Here is an 18067-nt window from a genome sequence, read left to right on the forward strand (position 1 = left end):
ATGTGTCTGCTTTATTTGTGGCATAAGTCACGATAAAGGGACAAGTTGTTGGGATGTGAATAGCTGCTTGGGGAGGATATATTTATTAGATATTATCCTTCCTTCCTTACGTTTGTGAGTTCAGCAGCTTAAAAGAGAAGCTGTCCCCATCAGTACAACATAGAGGCAGCCATTTTGTTGTACATGCAATGGCCCTCAGCACATAGAAGTACACATGAAGTAGCATGGTTCCTGCACCATTTTAAAAAGCATTTTTATCAGGCATGGCAGAAGTGATGTGCCTTCAAGCTGCTCCAGTCCTCAGCTTTAAACTTCTTAAAGCAGCAGAAGTGGAGATGCAGAACTGCCCTTGGTACAACTCATGTGGACTCCTCACTTATTATTTTTTTAATTGCTGTTTTTAATCTCCAGATTTTTAAAGATTTTCCTGGAATCATCCTAAAAATCTTCCTGGGACATAATTTAAGACACACGTGAACGAAATCAGAACAGGAAGGACAAATGTGGATTCTGTCTGCCTCTGGGATAGGTTCTGTCCATCAAGTGATTGACAGATTAATGGCCCCACGAACCTGTCAGAAATGACCCAGAGAGAGTGGGCCAGTTCTGGATTTGGCCCACCATTACACAATAATCCAAGTAGGGTGATTATTTTTGATATAGGTCAAAAAGTCTTTAAAAATGTAAGAAAATTCAAACTTTGAAAGATATCTAACTATCTGGACACCTAAAAGTAAACAGGTGTGGCACATTATTCCTACATAATTGTTTCAGAATTACCCACATTGTAGAACATGGAAGCACTTCCTGCACCACAGGAAATGGTAGAAGTGACTATACAATTCTAGAGATTGGAAAGTGTCAGACCCTTGGTTCCAGAAGGAACATAATAAATATGTTGTTGCACCTCACCACAATCTCCAAGCAGTGCAAGTTTCCAGGGATTCCATCTGCTTCCAGGGTTGGGTTTCCTCAGAATGAGGGAGAGAGGAAGCTGATATATGGTTTATTTATACACATACATGTATATGAATCTCATTTCTTTTTTTTTAAATTGAGTTTGACTGGATCCAAGAATTAGAACAGGGTTCCGGCATATAGCCTATGCCCACCCAAACTCACAACAGTATTTTCAACACACAGTAAACTTTAGTGGCAGAAGCCTCTTGCACACACGAGGAACGTATTAACTAAAACGACAGCTTTCAATTCAACTTCAGCAATGGGCAAATCCTCCTGCTCATTCCTGGGGAAGTGAATCACAGCCCAGTCGCTAATGGGAACAGAATGGAGGATGACAACACTTTTTTAAAAAACGGAGAAACAAAGCTCTCTAATGGTCAAGCCCTGTTCCTTAATTGTCAAAGACTGGTGGAAGCCATCCTGTGGTTTTTCAGTTAACTCGGCGAGCAAAACACAATTTCATCTCCATCATGGGGCCACATGAAGCTGAACTAGTAATGTATATTAAAACCTTGCAGGAGGTTTCCAAAACACCATCTTGGTTTTATCTCATAGGGATCTAAAAGATATTTGAAGTTGTACATTTCAAACTCACATGCAGAAAACCTGAGACGTAAACACTTCGGTATGTTAATTTCAACATATCTTTCTTCTAATGAAAGCATTTTACATCAAATTAGAGGGTTGAAGGTACGGGTGGTGAAGCTGCAAACCGAAACATATCACCTCCATCTGCCTCAGCCATTACAGTGCGAACTGTACGCATTAAGGTTGTGGTCCTAAGTGTGCTTATTTGAAAGCAAATCAACTGCTGTCAGCAAGAATGACTTGCAAGCAAATCTGGCTAGGATTGCATTCTGCAAGAAGCTGATTCACATTGGCACACACTCCTAACTGTGATCTTACTTGGCTGCTTCCAAAGCTAGCTCAATACATTTCTAGTAAAATTTTGAAACCTGAAGTGAAAGACAAGATGCTGCCCGGCCTGCTCCATTCTACATATCAAAATCTAGCAGGCTGGCATTTTAATCTTACCTCCGTTCTGATGAGATAGTACTCTCCACCTTGCCTGAGGGCAACCAGCTAGCTTAGGGGGCACAGAGCAGGCTGCATGGAAAACACAACAACTCTGTACCCCAAAGTGGCTGTCTTTGTCTGATGCTAGGGGCCACCACCTCTAGCTACTCCACCATTATCAAGCATATCTGGGGATTATTAGATAACAGAGCACACAATACCTGTTGGATGAGATCGGTCACAGCCCAAGGTCATTACAAGAATTGCGCTACTGCAGGGTCAAGAAGGTTGGCAAGCAATCAAGCTGGCCAAGTTCATAGGTCAGTGGCTTGGAACCCATAGGTCTTAAAAATAACAGCTCAGTTGCTTCACACAACAACTTCTGTGGATTTGTAATGGAAAGTCATAAAAGTAGGAAAAATATTGTAGCTAGTTCACAGGTCATTAGACACAAGCGGTAAGGCTAATTAAAAGCATACAACATTTCTCTGAACATTATAGAATTTACCTTTATTTTAACATTTAATAAACATTAAAAGTTTTTGTTTTTTGTTTTGTTTTTTACAACAGACCATACTAATGATGAATGCTCCAAAGAACAAAAGCTAAGCTTCTGACAATACAACCTTTCTGGCAGAGTCTGTTCTTGCAAGATACTGAAATGCTGAAAGTTTTATAATTCCTGGGATTCGGGGTGTCCTGTGGCTTCCTTACGCTGCAGAGTCTTCTTGGGAATAAGCTGGGTATGGATGTTGGGGAGAACTCCACCTTCCGCAATGGTCACATGTGCAAACAGCTTGTTCAACTCATCATCGCTTCTGATCGCCAACTGGATGTGGCGTGGCCCAATTCGTTGCTTCTTGTTCTCATGAGCAGCATTTCCCGCCAGCTCCAGTAGCTCTGCAGTCAGATATTCCAACACGGCAGCCATGTACACTGAGGCACCAACACCCACTCTTTCTGCATACCGACCTCGTCTCAAAAGACGTCCAATGCGGCCCACTGGGAACTGCAAGCCAGCTCTTGCACTTCTGCTTTTTTTTACCTTGATTGCAGGCTTTGCTGGCTTCTTGCCCCGCCCAGACATCTTGGATCCTACAAACAAGAGAGGAGAGCCCACCTCCATTACACAATGCAAATGGCTTTGTGAGGTGGCTAAAGCCTAGGTGACCTTCCTGCAATCTGGAAGGAAGAGTATTTGGAGAACCAAACGCCTAAGAATTTTCTGTAATAATGACCTAGGATGTGGCCTTAAGATTTACATTCTTCTAAGCAGACTGGTTTTCTGCCAAATCAAGTTCAGCCATTTTAGGACAAGGTCAGCCAAAGAGGAACTCTACACTGGTTGCTGGACTCCAATTCCCATCAGCCACAGCAACTACGATCCAGGCTGAAGGATTGTAGGCCAACATCATCTGCATACCATCCAACATTTCTCCGATGAACATAAGGACGTCTCATTTCATAATGATGATTTAACTATTTATACTCCATGCTTCTAATAGATATAAAAAATATAATAAAACCTTAAACAACGTTCCCTATACAGGATTAACTTCAGATGGCTTGGGGGTTGGATGGCTCAGTACCTTCCAACATTTCTCCAATTAAAATAGGGACATCCTAAGGAAAAATGGGACATTCCAGGATCAAGTAAGAAACTGGGATGCTTTTCTAAATCGGAAATGTCCCTGGAGCACAATAGAAACACTTGGAAGGCCTGCATCCAAAAAGGGCACCATGTTTGCTATCCCTGTTTAAAACAATGCTACCACCCCATAGTAAGGTATAGAAAGCGAGGAAGAAGGAATTTTTACCACTGATAGCACAAAGTTTGTTCAGTCAGTAGCAAAAAGTGCTAGGACAAAAGCTGCTGGAGAATTCTGCTTCATCAAAAAAGATGTCAGTGTCATATAATTTTTAAAATAATTACTAAGTGGGTATATAATTTTTATTCTCTAAAATACAGCTACATGGTGTTAAGTCAATACAGGAGCTATGCCTCTTTACTAGGAATGCTATTGTACACCTCCAATGGTGGCTTGCTCCTCAGACCTTAGAAGGCCTTATGTCTCACCATACAGTTAAAAGTTTCATCTGCTATATTTCTTAAAAAACATGATTAGCCTACCATTAAAGGCCAAGCAGGGTTTCCCACCCCCCTAAAAAGCTTTTAAAAATTAAAAGGGAAAGGAAAATCTAACAGTAATCAGTAGTACACATAATATACGTGTGCTAATATATATTATTGTTAAGCATAATGTATTTATTATTAATAACATATTATCTTTAAGCATAACATAGGTAATACTTATATGTATTACTCTTATATTATAAACTAATTAAACCACTTGCATTTTTTTTTCATTTCAAAAAACCCACTCACCTTCTTATTACAGCAGACAACTACAAAGACAAGAGTTTTCTCCTCCTTTGACATAACCCTCTTTTTAAACCAATTTGTTCAGAACAGCTGCATCCAATTTGTCAGTATTTCTGACTTTAATGGATACCAATCCTTTTAATTTAAAGAAGTCCCATTCCGATCAATAGGGTTTGAGAGGGTATTTTACCACAATTACCGTATGACAATTTCAGAAAGCTAATTTTAATTCTCAACGGAAGTAATAGAACCGTTCTATTCTGCCTTGGTTAGACCACATTCAATATGTTTTCCACCTACCAAGGAAACTTTCCACTGAGAGACGGAAATAGAGATATGGAGAACAGCTGGGTTTTATATGTTAAACAATGGAGGATAAACTATGGTATGTTTTATTTTACCCCTGCAGTTCCAGTCACAACCTGAAACCTGCACAGAACCTGGTGAAGCCTAATTTGAACATCTGCTATCTCCTCTCACGGCCCGTTTTAAGATTATGGGCTCCTCCATACTTATATTGAGCATTTATTATGATTGGTTTGAATGTTATGACAGCCATATCATATCAAACCAAAGCAGAGCAAACAAAAATGGACCTTGGTTTTAGAAGTTATCTTAAGAGCCCTACACACTTTCTCTCTTTCAAGTATCCCCCACCCAGACTTTTTGGGGTCTCTTTTTTGTCTCTCCTCAACTGTAACAAGCTGATTAGCAATTTGACCTCAGTAACTTGAGCCAATCTCCCTCCCTAAAAGATAAAGGTACCCCTGACCATTAGGTCCAGTCATGGCCGACTCTGGGGTTGCGGCGCTCATCTCGCTTTATTGGCCGAGGGAGCTGGCGTACAGCTTCCGGGTCATGTGGCCAGCATGACTAAGCCGCTTCTGGTGAACCAGAGCAGCCCACGGAAATGCCGTTTACCTTCCCGCCGGAGCGGTACCTATTTATCTCTGGTTCACCAGAAGCGGCTTAGTCATGCTGGCCACGTGATCTGGAAGGTGTACGCTGGCTGCCTCGGCCAATAAAGCGAGATGAGCGCCGCAACCCCAGAGTTGGTCATGACTGGACCTAATGGTCAGAGATCCCTTTACCTTTACCTTTATTTCTCTGCATGGAGGAAGGAAATGGGAAAAGCTTTCCAATTGTCTTCGACTGTAGGGGCTTACGCCTCCCCTTGCAAAATGTGTCTGGCAAGTATCTATTAAGCTGCGCAAACTATCAATATGTGTAAGAGATTCAGGAACTAAAGTATTTACCATCACAAAAGAATGGCCCAGGTTGAGCAATGATTGAACATTATTGGGTATCCTGACAGACAGGTTTTCTGCTGTAGACCGTCCCCCTGTGATGTATGTATGATGTTTTAGAAGGTGGTCTTGAGCTACAGGGGAGACAATTCCAAAAGTCTATATAAGAGCTTGCACACCATTGTTCAGGGTTCGTCTCCTCCCTCCCTGTGTGGGGGGAGTGGGGGACCCTGTTGCAACAGTTTAATAAAGATCATGCTTACTAGCTGCTTTGCTTCTCAATATTTTCTGGCTGGCCTCTGTTATTTTCTTCTACCAATAGAAAACCTACATAAGGATTCTATATGGGCTCTTTGATACCCCATAAGGGAAAAGGGGCAGTTTTTTCTTATAACAGGGTTATTATCTGGTGCTTGCTTTCAAATGATGCATCAGTAGGTAGCAACAAAGCTTGCGTATCTAATAATAATAATAATAATAATAATAATAATAATAATAGCATTATTTATACCCCGCTCATCCGGCTGGGTTTCCCCAGCCACTCTGGGCAGCTCCCAACAGAGGACTAAAAACACAATAAAACTTCAAACATTAAAAACTTATCTAAAAATAGATTACAGCAAAAGTGACAAAGAATCTCTTGGCACTTGGAAGGCCTCAGTAAATCTGTTAGTCTTTTAATAGTGCCACAAAGTTTGGTTTAGCCACGAATTGATACAAGGCAGCAGAAGCAGCTGACTTGTAAGCTTGTGCCATAATGGTGAAGTATGTCCTACCATGGAAGAACGTGTGGATCCAGAATTGGCCTCCACAGTCACAGACACACACACAGTTAAGACCATATTAATGGAAGACAATCTTACTCGGCTATGAGTGATCACCAAAGAAGAAGACGATGTCAATGGTGAAGGCTTTAAAGTGCCACAAAACTCCCAGAAGCTTTCCCTAAGCAAAACCAGCCCTCCCATTGGGTAGAGACAGCGGCGTAGCGTGGGTTATCAGCACCCGGGGCAAGGCAAGTAATTTGCGCCCCCCAACCCGGGGCAAGGCAAATAATTTGCGCCCCCTAACCCGGGGCAAGGCAAGTACAGTAATTTACTCTCCCAAGCAGCAGCAGCAGCGAGGCTTCTCTCCTTAATTGATTCCCCCTCCACACCGCGTCGTTTCCTGGCTGCTCCCCCCCCCTTCCCCTCTCTCTCCTCCTCGCTCTGCTTGCCTTGCCCTGCCCTGCCTGAGGGCACCCTGAGGAGACTCCGCTCTCCTTTTTGACCAGGCGAGGTGGGAAAAAGGGGGGAAAGTCTCTTCCCGCCCCCTCGCCAGACTCCCTGCTCCGCTCGGCTCACTACCCAGGCGGCCAGTGGAAAGAGAGACGCAATTACCTCTCCCTCCGCTTCGCCAAGCTGTCAAAGCCCGGCAGCAGCGGCAACGGCAGCAGCAGGCGCAGCCAGACCCCCGCGAGCCAGCCAGCCCGCCCGCCCGCCCGGCTTCCTCTCCTTTTTTGGCCAGCGGCAGAAGGCTTTGCTCTCCCCCTTCTGCGACCTCCTCGCCAAGCCGAGCGAGCGCGGGCTCCCTAACCAGTGGATTTTAGTAGGGGCAGAGAGCTGCTAGTGCGAGTGCGCCCCTGCCCAAGTTGCGCCCGGTGCGGCCGGCACCCCTGGCACCCCCCACGCTACGCCACTGGGTAGAGAGAGGCTACGGCCTCAGGCAGTTCATTTTTGGGGTGTCATAAAATGGCAGCAAATGGTAATGTATTCAGTGTGCTAAACAGCAGGACCAAATAAAGTGATGTAGAAGTGTGGCAGCTGGTATTTTAGTTCTCTATAGCTCTTCAGATTCGGGGGAGGGGGGGAGTGCAAAAAAAAGTTGTAACCGTGAGATGAGCTTGTTGACATCAGCCTTTTTTTTTTTTAATCCCCCACATTTACCTCATCCCCTGCTTTGTGCAACATTGTGTATGAAGAAAAAGTGCAAATAATTAAATGATATTAATCTTGTATTTTTATATTATTGTAACTCTCCTTGGAAACATACAGTAAAGTTTGGAACAAAGAAATAAATGAAGATCTATGAGATCAGCTTATAGACATCAGCCTAATTTATGTTTTGTTTTGTTTTTACCTTCTTCCTTCTACCCACTTGCTTTGTGGAACATCTTGCCAAATGAAAAGTTCTGGAGAAAAACAGTTGCCACTCTTCTGTGACATTTTGGTTGGTGCCAGTAAAGGTAGTGCCCAATGGTGGATTTTGGAATGGGCCTGACAGCATTTGTTAAAAGCCTAAATCCTGGGAGTAAGCCTCATTTAAATCAATGGGGCTTGGTAGTAAATAAGGCAAGGGAAAGTAAAAAACAAACAACCCACACACCCAACTGGCTGAGTCTGCATTTAGTCACAAGGTGCTTCCAAATTATAGGAGGCATTCAAGCGCATAACAGAAATTTAGGTTTGTGCAATTTAAGTGGATTAAAATACTCCACTGCCATAACACAACATATCCCCTCATGGACTTTTTGCACTTTGGAAAGTCACAGGAAATGAATTGAAAAGTGTGAGAGGAATGAATAATTAACAAGACATGTAAACACACAAGTAAATCAGGAGGAATAGTTTATCCTCCATTTATTTAAAGATATGAAAAGGTGGCTCTTAGCCATGTTTGTTTCCATCTTTAAGTAAAAATCAAAGTTTCCTTGGTAGCTAGAAAATATATTTAGTGTTAATCATGCTATACCCTCCTTCAGAATTGAAATTAGCTTTCTGAAAGTGTGATCATCATTCTATTGAACAACCTACTGATCACAAGGGAAGTTCTCTAAAGTAAGAGAATTGAGTTCTGCCACCAAAATAGACAAGTTGAAACCAATTCAGTCAGAACTACTGGGAAAGTGGATACAGCTGAGGGAACTTTCATTCAAACACAGCTGATCAAACTCCCACATTAGCATCAACAGAGGAGTTTAAAATGAGAGCCATGTTCAAAAAGGAGAAAATTCTTTCGTTGACTGGAGAAGAGTCATAACTCAAGTGTTTCACTGAAGGAGGTGAGTGGTTTTATTTTTAAAAACATGCTAGTGGTTTAATTATAAGGTAAGATTAATAATAAATATTAGGTTTAAAGAGCTAGCTATGTATGCTGCTGAGGGCTACTGGAATTCCATCCCTCCCTTGACTTGCATAAGCCTTTTAGAAAAATGTGATGTATAAAGCCAAAAATGCTCATATTGGTCTGCTAACAGTAGATTAATCAGTAGTATGAGTTTTAGAAATCCAGTAGATCAGACATCCCCAACCTGCGGCCCTCCAGATGTTTTGGCTTACAACTCCCATGATCCCTAGCTAGCAAGACCAGTGGCCAGGGATGATGGGAATTGTAGTCCAAAACATCTGGAGGGCCAAAGGTTGGGGATTCCTGCAGTAGATGAAGCTTTTCATTTTATGGTGAGCCATTAGGGTCTCTAATGTCTTGAGAACAAGCCACATTATAATATTCCTAATAGGGAGGCATGGCTCCTGCATTGGTTTAACACCATGTAGCTGTGTGTTATCAGGGGCAAAACTCTTCGATTTCCCTAGCTTTCTATCACTTACCATGGAGTAGTGGGATTGTTTTGAAACAGGTATAGCCCAACTGGTGCCCTTTGGATGTTTTCGGCCTGCAGCCCACTTCATCCTTCAGCCTGAGTCATAGTTGCCGTGGCTGATGGAAATTGGAGTCCAGCAACTGCTGTGGGGCCTCCCTTTGGCTGACCTGGTTCTAACATGACTGAACTTGCAGAAAATTGGTGTGTTTATCTTAAGGCCACATTCTAGGTCATTATTACAGCAAGTTCTTAGGCGCTTGGTTCTCCGATTACTCTTCCTTCCATATTGTTAGCAATATGACAAAACCATTTGCATTGTGTAATGAAGGTGGGCTCTCCTCTCTTACTTGTAGGATCCAGGATGTCTGGGCGCGGCAAGAAGCCTGCAAAGCCTGCAACCAGGGAACAAAAAAACAAGAGTGCAAAAGCAGGCTTGCAGTTCCCAGTGGGCCGCATTGGACGTCTTTTGAGACGGGGTCGGTATGCAGAAAGAGTGGGTGTTGGCGCCTCGGTGTACATGGCTGCCGTGTTGGAATATCTGACTGCAGAGCTACTGGAGCTGGCGGGAAATGCTGCTCATGAAAACAAGAGGCAACGAATTGGGCCACGCCACATCCAGTTGGCGATCAGAAGCGATGATGAGTTGAACAAGCTGTTTGCACATGTGACCATTGCGGAAGGTGGAGTTCTCCCCCACATCAATGCTCTGCTTCTTCCAAAGAAAACAGCACCGTCCACTGTTCCCCAGGAGGAACCTTATAAGGGGACCTGACTGTTAGAGACTTCAGAATACAGACCAGAATGGAAAAATCCAGGCAGCAATATTTTTTATTGACTTTGGTTTATTTGTCAGACAAGCAAAGCAAAGTGGGTACATTCAGCAAAAATGAGAGAATGCCCACGAACACCAGGGGCAGACAACTTTTATACCTTTTGGCAAAAGCACAGTTCAGCCCTTGACCCACCCCTTACACATTCCTGCTCAACCAATTAAAGAATTGATGGTGGCCCTTCGGTTCCAGGCTGCATTATCCGCAAGGTGGTGCTGTAAGCTTATAAACCTCTTGACCTACATACCCTTCCTAGTAAAGCCGCATTGACCATCTGTTAGACTTGTGGCGAGCTACCTTCTCCTGTTGCTCATTTGTGGTGGGCTACATCTTCCTGTTGTTCGCTCTATTCTCGGTCTGTTTACTGGAATTGGGTCAGCAGCTAGAGCAGGTGTGAAGTGCTCAGACCACATTTGCTGCATTTGCAAAGAATGCTTTTGCAAACAGAAGAGAGATAGCTTTTAGCCTTTTAGTTTGCTTTCTAAGATGGCTTTCAGCTTATAAAATGGCTCCAGCCTGGCTCTCCAAAGTGGACCCAGGTGGACCCCTGGTCCTCACTCCTTCATTCCCCCCTTTCCATCACGAAAATGCTGACCAATTCCGGTTCATCATTTTCGTTTTGATGGATCAATAGGTACCACATCATAGAGAGCCAGATGGGAAAAGTTGGCATGGGAGGCCAGGGGACTCGCTTTGGCCAATACACAGGTAGGTTCTCCAATTCTCCAACCAGATACAATATTGTTCATGCCAGCAAGAATACAGGACCATCCAAAGAAATAGGGCATTACGTACCACTCCTACCCACCAATACTCGGGGCCATTCCTAATGTTCTTTTACCGCTGAAGGGCCCACTGATATTCGTATTCAATTATTCGCTGGACCTCAGGGGTGACTCTCCACCTTATTTCGGAAGCTCCTACCACTTGGATCAACTTCCCAACCATTCCCGGTGGGTGGAGACCCCTGTGGTCTCCTGGGAGAGTACTATATCCAAAAGGGGCTTCTTCTTCCACGTAAATGATGTTGCACCCACAAGAATATATCCACCCCTGCAATGGCCTGACACACGGGGTGACTATATCAAGGGGTTCTGGTCCCAATACCAAAAGTCCTAGTGGTGCCTCTAAATTTGCTGGAGAGCAAGTCTCTACCCTGGGGATGCTGCCCTCGGGCACCCCTCCCATCCAATTCTTCTGGAACTAGGTGCCCTGTCTGTCTACTGGGTGGCAACTCTTATGCAGCCACAAGAATACCCTGCCACATTCAAGGGTATTAGGTGTGGAGTTACCAGGCCCAGTAGTTCAGGCAGTATTCTGGGATTTTGGGAGACTCGAGCCACCACAATAATCAGAGGTGGGACTGCAGAATTTACAGGCACCTGTTCAGCAATTTTAATGTGCACCTGATTCAGACACCCTCCCATGCAACACCTGGAGTAAGATTTTGGCCTGGTTTGTCAAATGGGGTTGATATATCGCTTTACCATGTAACCAGCGGGCTATTCTCCCACAACCACAAGAGCAGTCTAGAACTCGATAGATTTCGACCGATCCTGCAGTTCTCCGGAGGAGCCACATCCAAGTGCGCTGGGCAATGCAGTGAATAAAGAGCCACAGTGGGAGAGTGGGATGCTGTACTGCGGCCGCCCTATTGAACCCTCGTTCCCAAGAGCCAACGCGTATGCCGTCCCTTACCACCGGCAAGACGAACCAGTCATAGCAGAGGTCAGCAGGCCAATAGGGTTGGTATGGCTCGGTAGGGTCAGGGCAATAAGACATAGAGCAAATCAATACAGAAAATAAGAGAGAAAAGATAAAGTCTTTGTGACTGTCCTTGTGATGAGTAGTCGCAGGATCTCGTTGCCCGTGGCTCAACGCATTCCCGGTAGCGTCAAACACAAGGTGATGATCAGCTTCAGAGGGTCAGCAGGATTTCAGACGCGTGTGATGTACCCAGGGGATCACCTCGGCTACTTTCACTGCAGTTGGGGATGAGGGGGTCGCCAGACGCTGTCACCCAGAGGAACTGGTGAACCGGCTCAGTGAGACTGCCGCGGGACTGCACGATGTACGCTCGAGGGAATACCTGGAAAGGAAGCAAACACACACACGACAAACAAAGGGATTGCACTTGTCCTTGGGTGATGTGATTTTTTCATCTGCCCCAAACTGGCGGGGATGTCTCGGACGAAAGGAGGTGGCCTGCCATACAAAAGCTCAAAGGGTGATCTCAGTCTCTTGGTTGGTGCACAGGACACAGTTTTGGGATATAGCAGCAGTTAGTTATGTGCTTTAGCAGCTGGGCTTCCCAAATGGGTGGATTCGTGGTAATTCTTCACAATCACGCTGGCCAGATGCTGGGGCACCAAAAACACGGCTGTCTGGTCCTTCCTGGAGCGTTGCTCCTTCTTGGCTTGCCCTCTGCTGTTCATCAAGGGTGTAACGCTGTTCCACATCATCTGGAGTGAGTTCTGGGATTATTCTTTTGGCATAGCAGGCATTTCCTGGAAATCTGGGCTGCCAGTTGATAAAGGTTGGCTATATAGACATACTTTTCCAGCTGCTTGGTTGTGGCATCTGGCCTCATGTGGGTGGACTCATAGTATCTGGTTTGTTAGCAGTGCTTAAGATCGCTTCTGGGACCACTGCTCCAATAACTGAGGCTGGGGCTGGTTCCAGGGCTGCTTCCTTGGCCACTCTGTCTGCCAATCGATTTCCCTTGGCCACTTCTCCTGGTCCAGTCTTGTGTCCATAATCTCAATGCAATCGTGTGTCTGCTCCTCACCTTCTCCTACCGGCAACAGGGTAGCTGGGTTGAGGGCGGTGGTGACCATGTCCCGACCTCTGCTATGGCCTTTGCAGTGCATCACATCAATCTCTTTGGGGGCCCATACAGCTTCTAGTAACGTCTCAACTTCTGGACCGTATTTCAGAGCTTTCCCGGCTCTTTCCATAGGGCGCCATGCGCATGCAGGGTTAAGAAGGCATATTTAGAATCAGTATAGATGTTAGCCTTGCATCCAGCTGCCAATTGCATGGCAATGCCTTTCGCTGTTGGACTTCACCTCAAAGGACAAATAACTCTTGGAGACTTTGGCCTCCTCAGAACTCTTGGAATGGCTTGCCTGGCCTGCACCCCCACTTTTGGGTGCTCTATTGCCTGAGGAACAGCTTGCCACTGCCTTTTCAGCCTTTCTCCAACACACAGTCCATCACACAGATGCATTGAACCATAGAAACAACTTCCCAAAGCAACCTCAGCCCCCTCTGGGCTTGGTACTCAGCCCCCTCTGGGCTTGGTACTCTTTCTGGGCATCCTCTAGGCCCCTCTGGTCTGGCTTCTACTGCGGCCTGACATGCCGTCTTCACTGCTTGCCACACAACCCAGGCCTGCTCAAGAGCATCAACCACGTCTGCTTCACAAGCCTCCACTGCGCCTGTAAACTTCTTAATGGGCTGGGCAAAGCCTGTTTCAGCCTGTGTACTTTCCCATAGCTGCTTTTCTGCCAGTCAGTAATACATGCATTTTGACCAGACTTCCCAATTGGCTCCATGCAGCCTTTTACAGGGGTAATTCTTATGGCCTTGCTGTTGCTGAGCAGGCATCTTCCTCCCCCTTGGCTGCGGGTCTCTGAATGGCTACGGCGGACCCCTCGGATCCCTGTGCTGTGAGCCATTGCCGTGCCTAACACTGCTGCCTTTTCTTTCCTCCACTGCTTTTTTCTCCCTCTTCTCAGTCTCTCCTCTTTGTTTAAACACCTTCTGGGCGATGGCCATGAGCTGAGATCTGGACATGTCCTGGAACCCAGGCTGTTTTGGATTTTGGTTCTAATGTCCTTTGCACATTGTCCTATGATAGGTACTTAGAGCATTGCGATTGTCCACATTATTTGGGTCCCACTGTGGGTTGGTTAAGGGATATCGTTGAGGCCACTCTGCCTCCTGAACCTGCTGTTCTTTTAGGTGTTCTAGAGCCTGTGTATTAATTCTCCTCCTTTCCTCTGAAGTAAAGAGAGTGTTCAGCAATTGCTGACAGTCTGTCCAGGTAGGCTCATGTGCTGCAAATATGGAGGACAGCAAGTCCACCATTGCCTGGGGCTTCTCAGCAAACGCAGGACTGTGGGTCTTCCAATTCATCAAATCAATGGTGGTGAGGGGGACATATTGAAGGGTGAATGTCCTAGGCTGTGGTGGCGGGGCAGGTGGGGCAAGGACATTTTGACCACCGTCTTGACCTGCCGGACGTGCAGGGGGTGGAGGTGGTGGATTGTCAAAAACCACGCGAAGGGGGGGTCAGGACTGTTGTCCCTGCCTCTACACTGGACGTGGGCTGATTGGATCTGCACTGTTTTAGGTACTTTCAAAAGGCTTTTTCTCGACCCCTGTGATAAGCGTCTGCAGCATCTCGATACATAGTGGTCGAACTTCTGTATTTGCTCATCTTTTTCCTCAATTCTGTAAGACTGGGGTATAATTCATCCAGGACCTGGTCACTGGGCTCTGCCTTGTGTACTTCTGGGCTGGCTGGCAGCCCCCCCTTTCCTGCTTTGGCTCCTGGGGCCGCATATCGGGGCAGCGGTGGAGCTTTGAGGATATGGGGCTGTCCCTGTCCTCCCAAGGGGCCACCACGGCACTTTTGCCTCGGATCCCTGGTAAATGGGCTTCTTGAGGCGTTTTCCTGCCTGTGCTCCTTTAATTTCATTGAGCAGTCTTATATTTCTTCAGCCAGGGGGGTGGGGGGGTTCTCTATTATCACGTAAACCTCTAGAACTTCATCCATGTTCACAAACTCATCCAAGTTAAATGGAGAAAGTTCTTCCTCTTTTTTATGCAGGTTTTTTGTTTTGTTTTGTTTTGTTTTTTTTAAACTTCTAGTAGCTCTGCCAGCAGACACCTGACCTTGGCTGCTCACACCCTGTGGTCAGCTTCAGGTGTCCGGATTATTTCTTCATCTGTTCCCTCATCCCTTTTCTGTGGCAACTAACTTGTCAACTGTGGTGGCCACAAAGATGCAGGTCTTCTCTTGAGGCTCCTCTGCCTAAGCCTCAAACCAGGGGTCTGTTACAGTGTTCTCTGAGACACACCTGAGCTCTGAGCCATTCAGCTGGTGCCTGATTAAGGACACCAATTAAATTGTCCTCCCTGTCTCAACTGTAACTGCTATAGGTCTGAAAGCATTTCGTATTTCCTAGCCATAGACCACCTCTCACTGGTCATCAGAGAAGCTAGGGGGCTGCTGGTGGTTTCCCTGATGTGTTCCAAACTGCCGCTGGTCACAGAGGTACCCAGCTCTTCCCTAACTAAATTCTGGGATTTAGGTTGACCTTCCTGGTCAAGCTGTAGTTACTATAGGGATCAAAACTATTGGAGGTCTGCAAGGCTAATGTGCTTCCCAGTTCAGTAATGGGCTTTGGAGAAACTAGGAGGCTTGCCTTACTACCAAAGCCACAGCTCAGCAGAGAATTCTCCAACTCTGCCTGGCTGAACTCTTGCCTTCATTGAGGTCCAGAGATCTGAAAGCTTTGTATGCACTCTAGTTCTATATACTAACTTGGATAACCTAAGGGATCTCTGGAGCGATCCCCTCCATCGCTCCCAGAGCTGCATCTGAGTCTGAAACTCTTCCCTAAGTAGATACTCAGCCTCAAAAGAGATACTCCTTGTTGCCCTGTCCCAGCTAGGGCCTCTATGTTTCTGAAAGATTTGATGCCTGATGACTGAGGAACAGGCATCAGAAAAATTTGGGGGTGGTTATTCCTTTGAGGCCTCCTCTCTCTGATTGCAAGCAGTTTGGGCCAAATCAAAAGCATTCAAAAGGACTACATTGGCTTGCTTCAGACCCCATTTTTTCAGATACTCCGCTGAATCCTTTCTTGAAATTGTTCAGCATGCACTGTAGGGGAGTTATTGGACCTTTCGAGCCACCCCCTCCCATATTTAATATGGTCCTTGTGCAGCGTCCCCAAACACCAAACACACACACATGCAGTTCCCAATTTTCCTTGCCCAGTCGAGCTCGCGCTGCTGGGAAACGAAGTACTTATTGGTTCTACCCCAGGGGAATACCCTGGGGTTACACACACACATGCACCAAGTGCCTCTTTCACTGGACGCTGTACCACACACTAGCCTCCCGGTTCCCCCCCTTTTTCCTTTCTGCCTTCCTTATACCTTTAAATCCTTAAGCGTGGGTGGTTTTCAGGGGCCAACTCTACCCTTACTGCCACCAAGCACGCTGGACAGGTGATCAGTCTGTCCCTTCTCCTTAGCCAAGGAGGTTTCCTATGTCCTCAGGGCCCTTTGCCCATGTACTCACCCCAGCCGGCTGGTCTCTGCCCTGTTCTCCCAACCTCGGTCCTTCAATCCGTTGTCTCCTCTCACAGGATCCAGCAGAAGGGTCAAATTGGCTTCGCCCTCCTCCGAAGAAAAACCTCGGTGGCGCCAGGAGTAAGCGGCCTATTGGCCCTTCCCCTGCGTCCTGCCTAGAAAAGGACAAGGGAGCTGCCTTCTGGTCTTTTTGAGGACTTAAGGTCCTTGATCCGAGTCACCTGTGGCACCAGAAATGTTAGAGACTTCAGAATACAGACCAGAATGGAAAAATCCAGGCAGCAATATTTTTTATTGACTTTGGTTTATTTGTCAGACAAGCAAAGCAAAGTGGGTACATTCAGCAAAAATGAGAGAATGCCCACGAACACCAGGGGCAGACAACTTTTATACCTTTTGGCAAAAGCACAGTTCAGCCCTTGACCCACCCCTTACACATTCCTGCTCAACCAATTAAAGAATTGATGGTGGCCCTTCGGTTCCAGGCTGCATTATCCGCAAGGTGGTGCTGTAAGCTTATAAACCTCTTGACCTACATACCCTTCCTAGTAAAGCCGCATTGACCATCTGTTAGACTTGTGGCGAGCTACCTTCTCCTGTTGCTCATTTGTGGTGGGCTACATCTTCCTGTTGTTCGCTCTATTCTCGGTCTGTTTACTGGAATTGGGTCAGCAGCTAGAGCAGGTGTGAAGTGCTCAGACCACATTTGCTGCATTTGCAAAGAATGCTTTTGCAAACAGAAGAGAGATAGCTTTTAGCCTTTTAGTTTGCTTTCTAAGATGGCTTTCAGCTTATAAAATGGCTCCAGCCTGGCTCTCCAAAGTGGACCCAGGTGGACCCCTGGTCCTCACTCCTTCATGACCTCATGTGACTTTTCTGTCTCTTACTGTCTGAAAAAGCTCCTCGTCCTTTTCATGTAGCACTTTCGCTAGGAAGAACTCTATATTTGTGTGTTTTAATAATGTTTTTGTAATAATAAATTGTGCAATATAAAGCTTGGGCATGGTTTCTTTGTGAGCAAAGAACAGATTCAAAACTTTTTAAAAAATAAAAACTGGGATGGGAGCTTGTTGTGCAACTAGAGGCCTTTTGCAGGCCCGATGGTATGTTATGTGGAATGAAGCTGTACTCTTCACCGATTATTCAAGGCCTGCTAGTGGAATTAGATGCCATAATCGGGCTACATTATGTTGGGAATAAACTCAGGTTATGGTCTATTGTCATCTTAATGAACTTTCCTGGGAGGACATTGGCTACAAGCTTGTGACAGCTGCCTCTGAACAGCAAGTGATTTGTTTCCACATACCTAAGGTGTGCAAATGCTGTGCGATGATGTGCATTCAATGCTTGTTGCTAGCACCATTTTAGTCACCCCCATGTTCACCCTTTCCCACACTGTTAATTTAACACGCATTCTGACAAGAGTGCACTGCGAGAACAGGATGCTGGTTAGATGAGCCTTAGATTTGAGCCAGCAGGGCACACCGAAATATCCTGCACCTTTGTGCCCCTGTACTGAAAGCGGTACCTATTTATCTACTTGCACTTTGATATGCTTTCGAACTGCTAGGTTGGCAGGAGCAGGGACAGAGCAATGGGAGCTCACCCCGTCACGGGGATTCGAACCGCCGACCTTCTGATCAGCAAGTCCTAGGCTCTGTGGTTTAACCCACAGCGCCACCCACGTCCCTACAGAGAAATATTTGAGGTGAATTTG

At 45.8% G+C, this 18067-nt stretch overlaps 1 protein-coding gene across 2 annotated transcripts; it reads right to left on the reverse strand.

Moving 5' to 3' along the window:
- Nucleotides 1–2567: 2567 nt before the first annotated feature.
- LOC309339703 (histone H2A.J-like) lies at nt 2568–9637 on the reverse strand. Of its 2 annotated transcripts, none has more exons than XM_081857913.1 (2): nt 9198–9637; nt 2568–3075 (listed from the first exon to the last, which is right to left on the reverse strand). In XM_081857913.1, exon 2 carries the CDS (start codon nt 3065–3067, stop codon nt 2654–2656), a length of 414 nt encoding a protein of 137 aa, XP_081714039.1. In that variant the 5' UTR covers nt 3068–3075; nt 9198–9637; the 3' UTR covers nt 2568–2653. The 2 variants fall into 2 exon arrangements, with proteins under 2 accessions (XP_081714039.1, XP_081714038.1); XM_081857912.1 differs by lacking the exon at nt 9198–9637 and adding an exon at nt 8900–9095.
- Nucleotides 9638–18067: the final 8430 nt, after the last annotated feature.

This window comes from Podarcis erhardii, assembly GCF_964252035.2.
Source record: "Podarcis erhardii genome assembly, chromosome: 4".
NCBI lineage: Eukaryota > Metazoa > Chordata > Lepidosauria > Squamata > Lacertidae > Podarcis > Podarcis erhardii.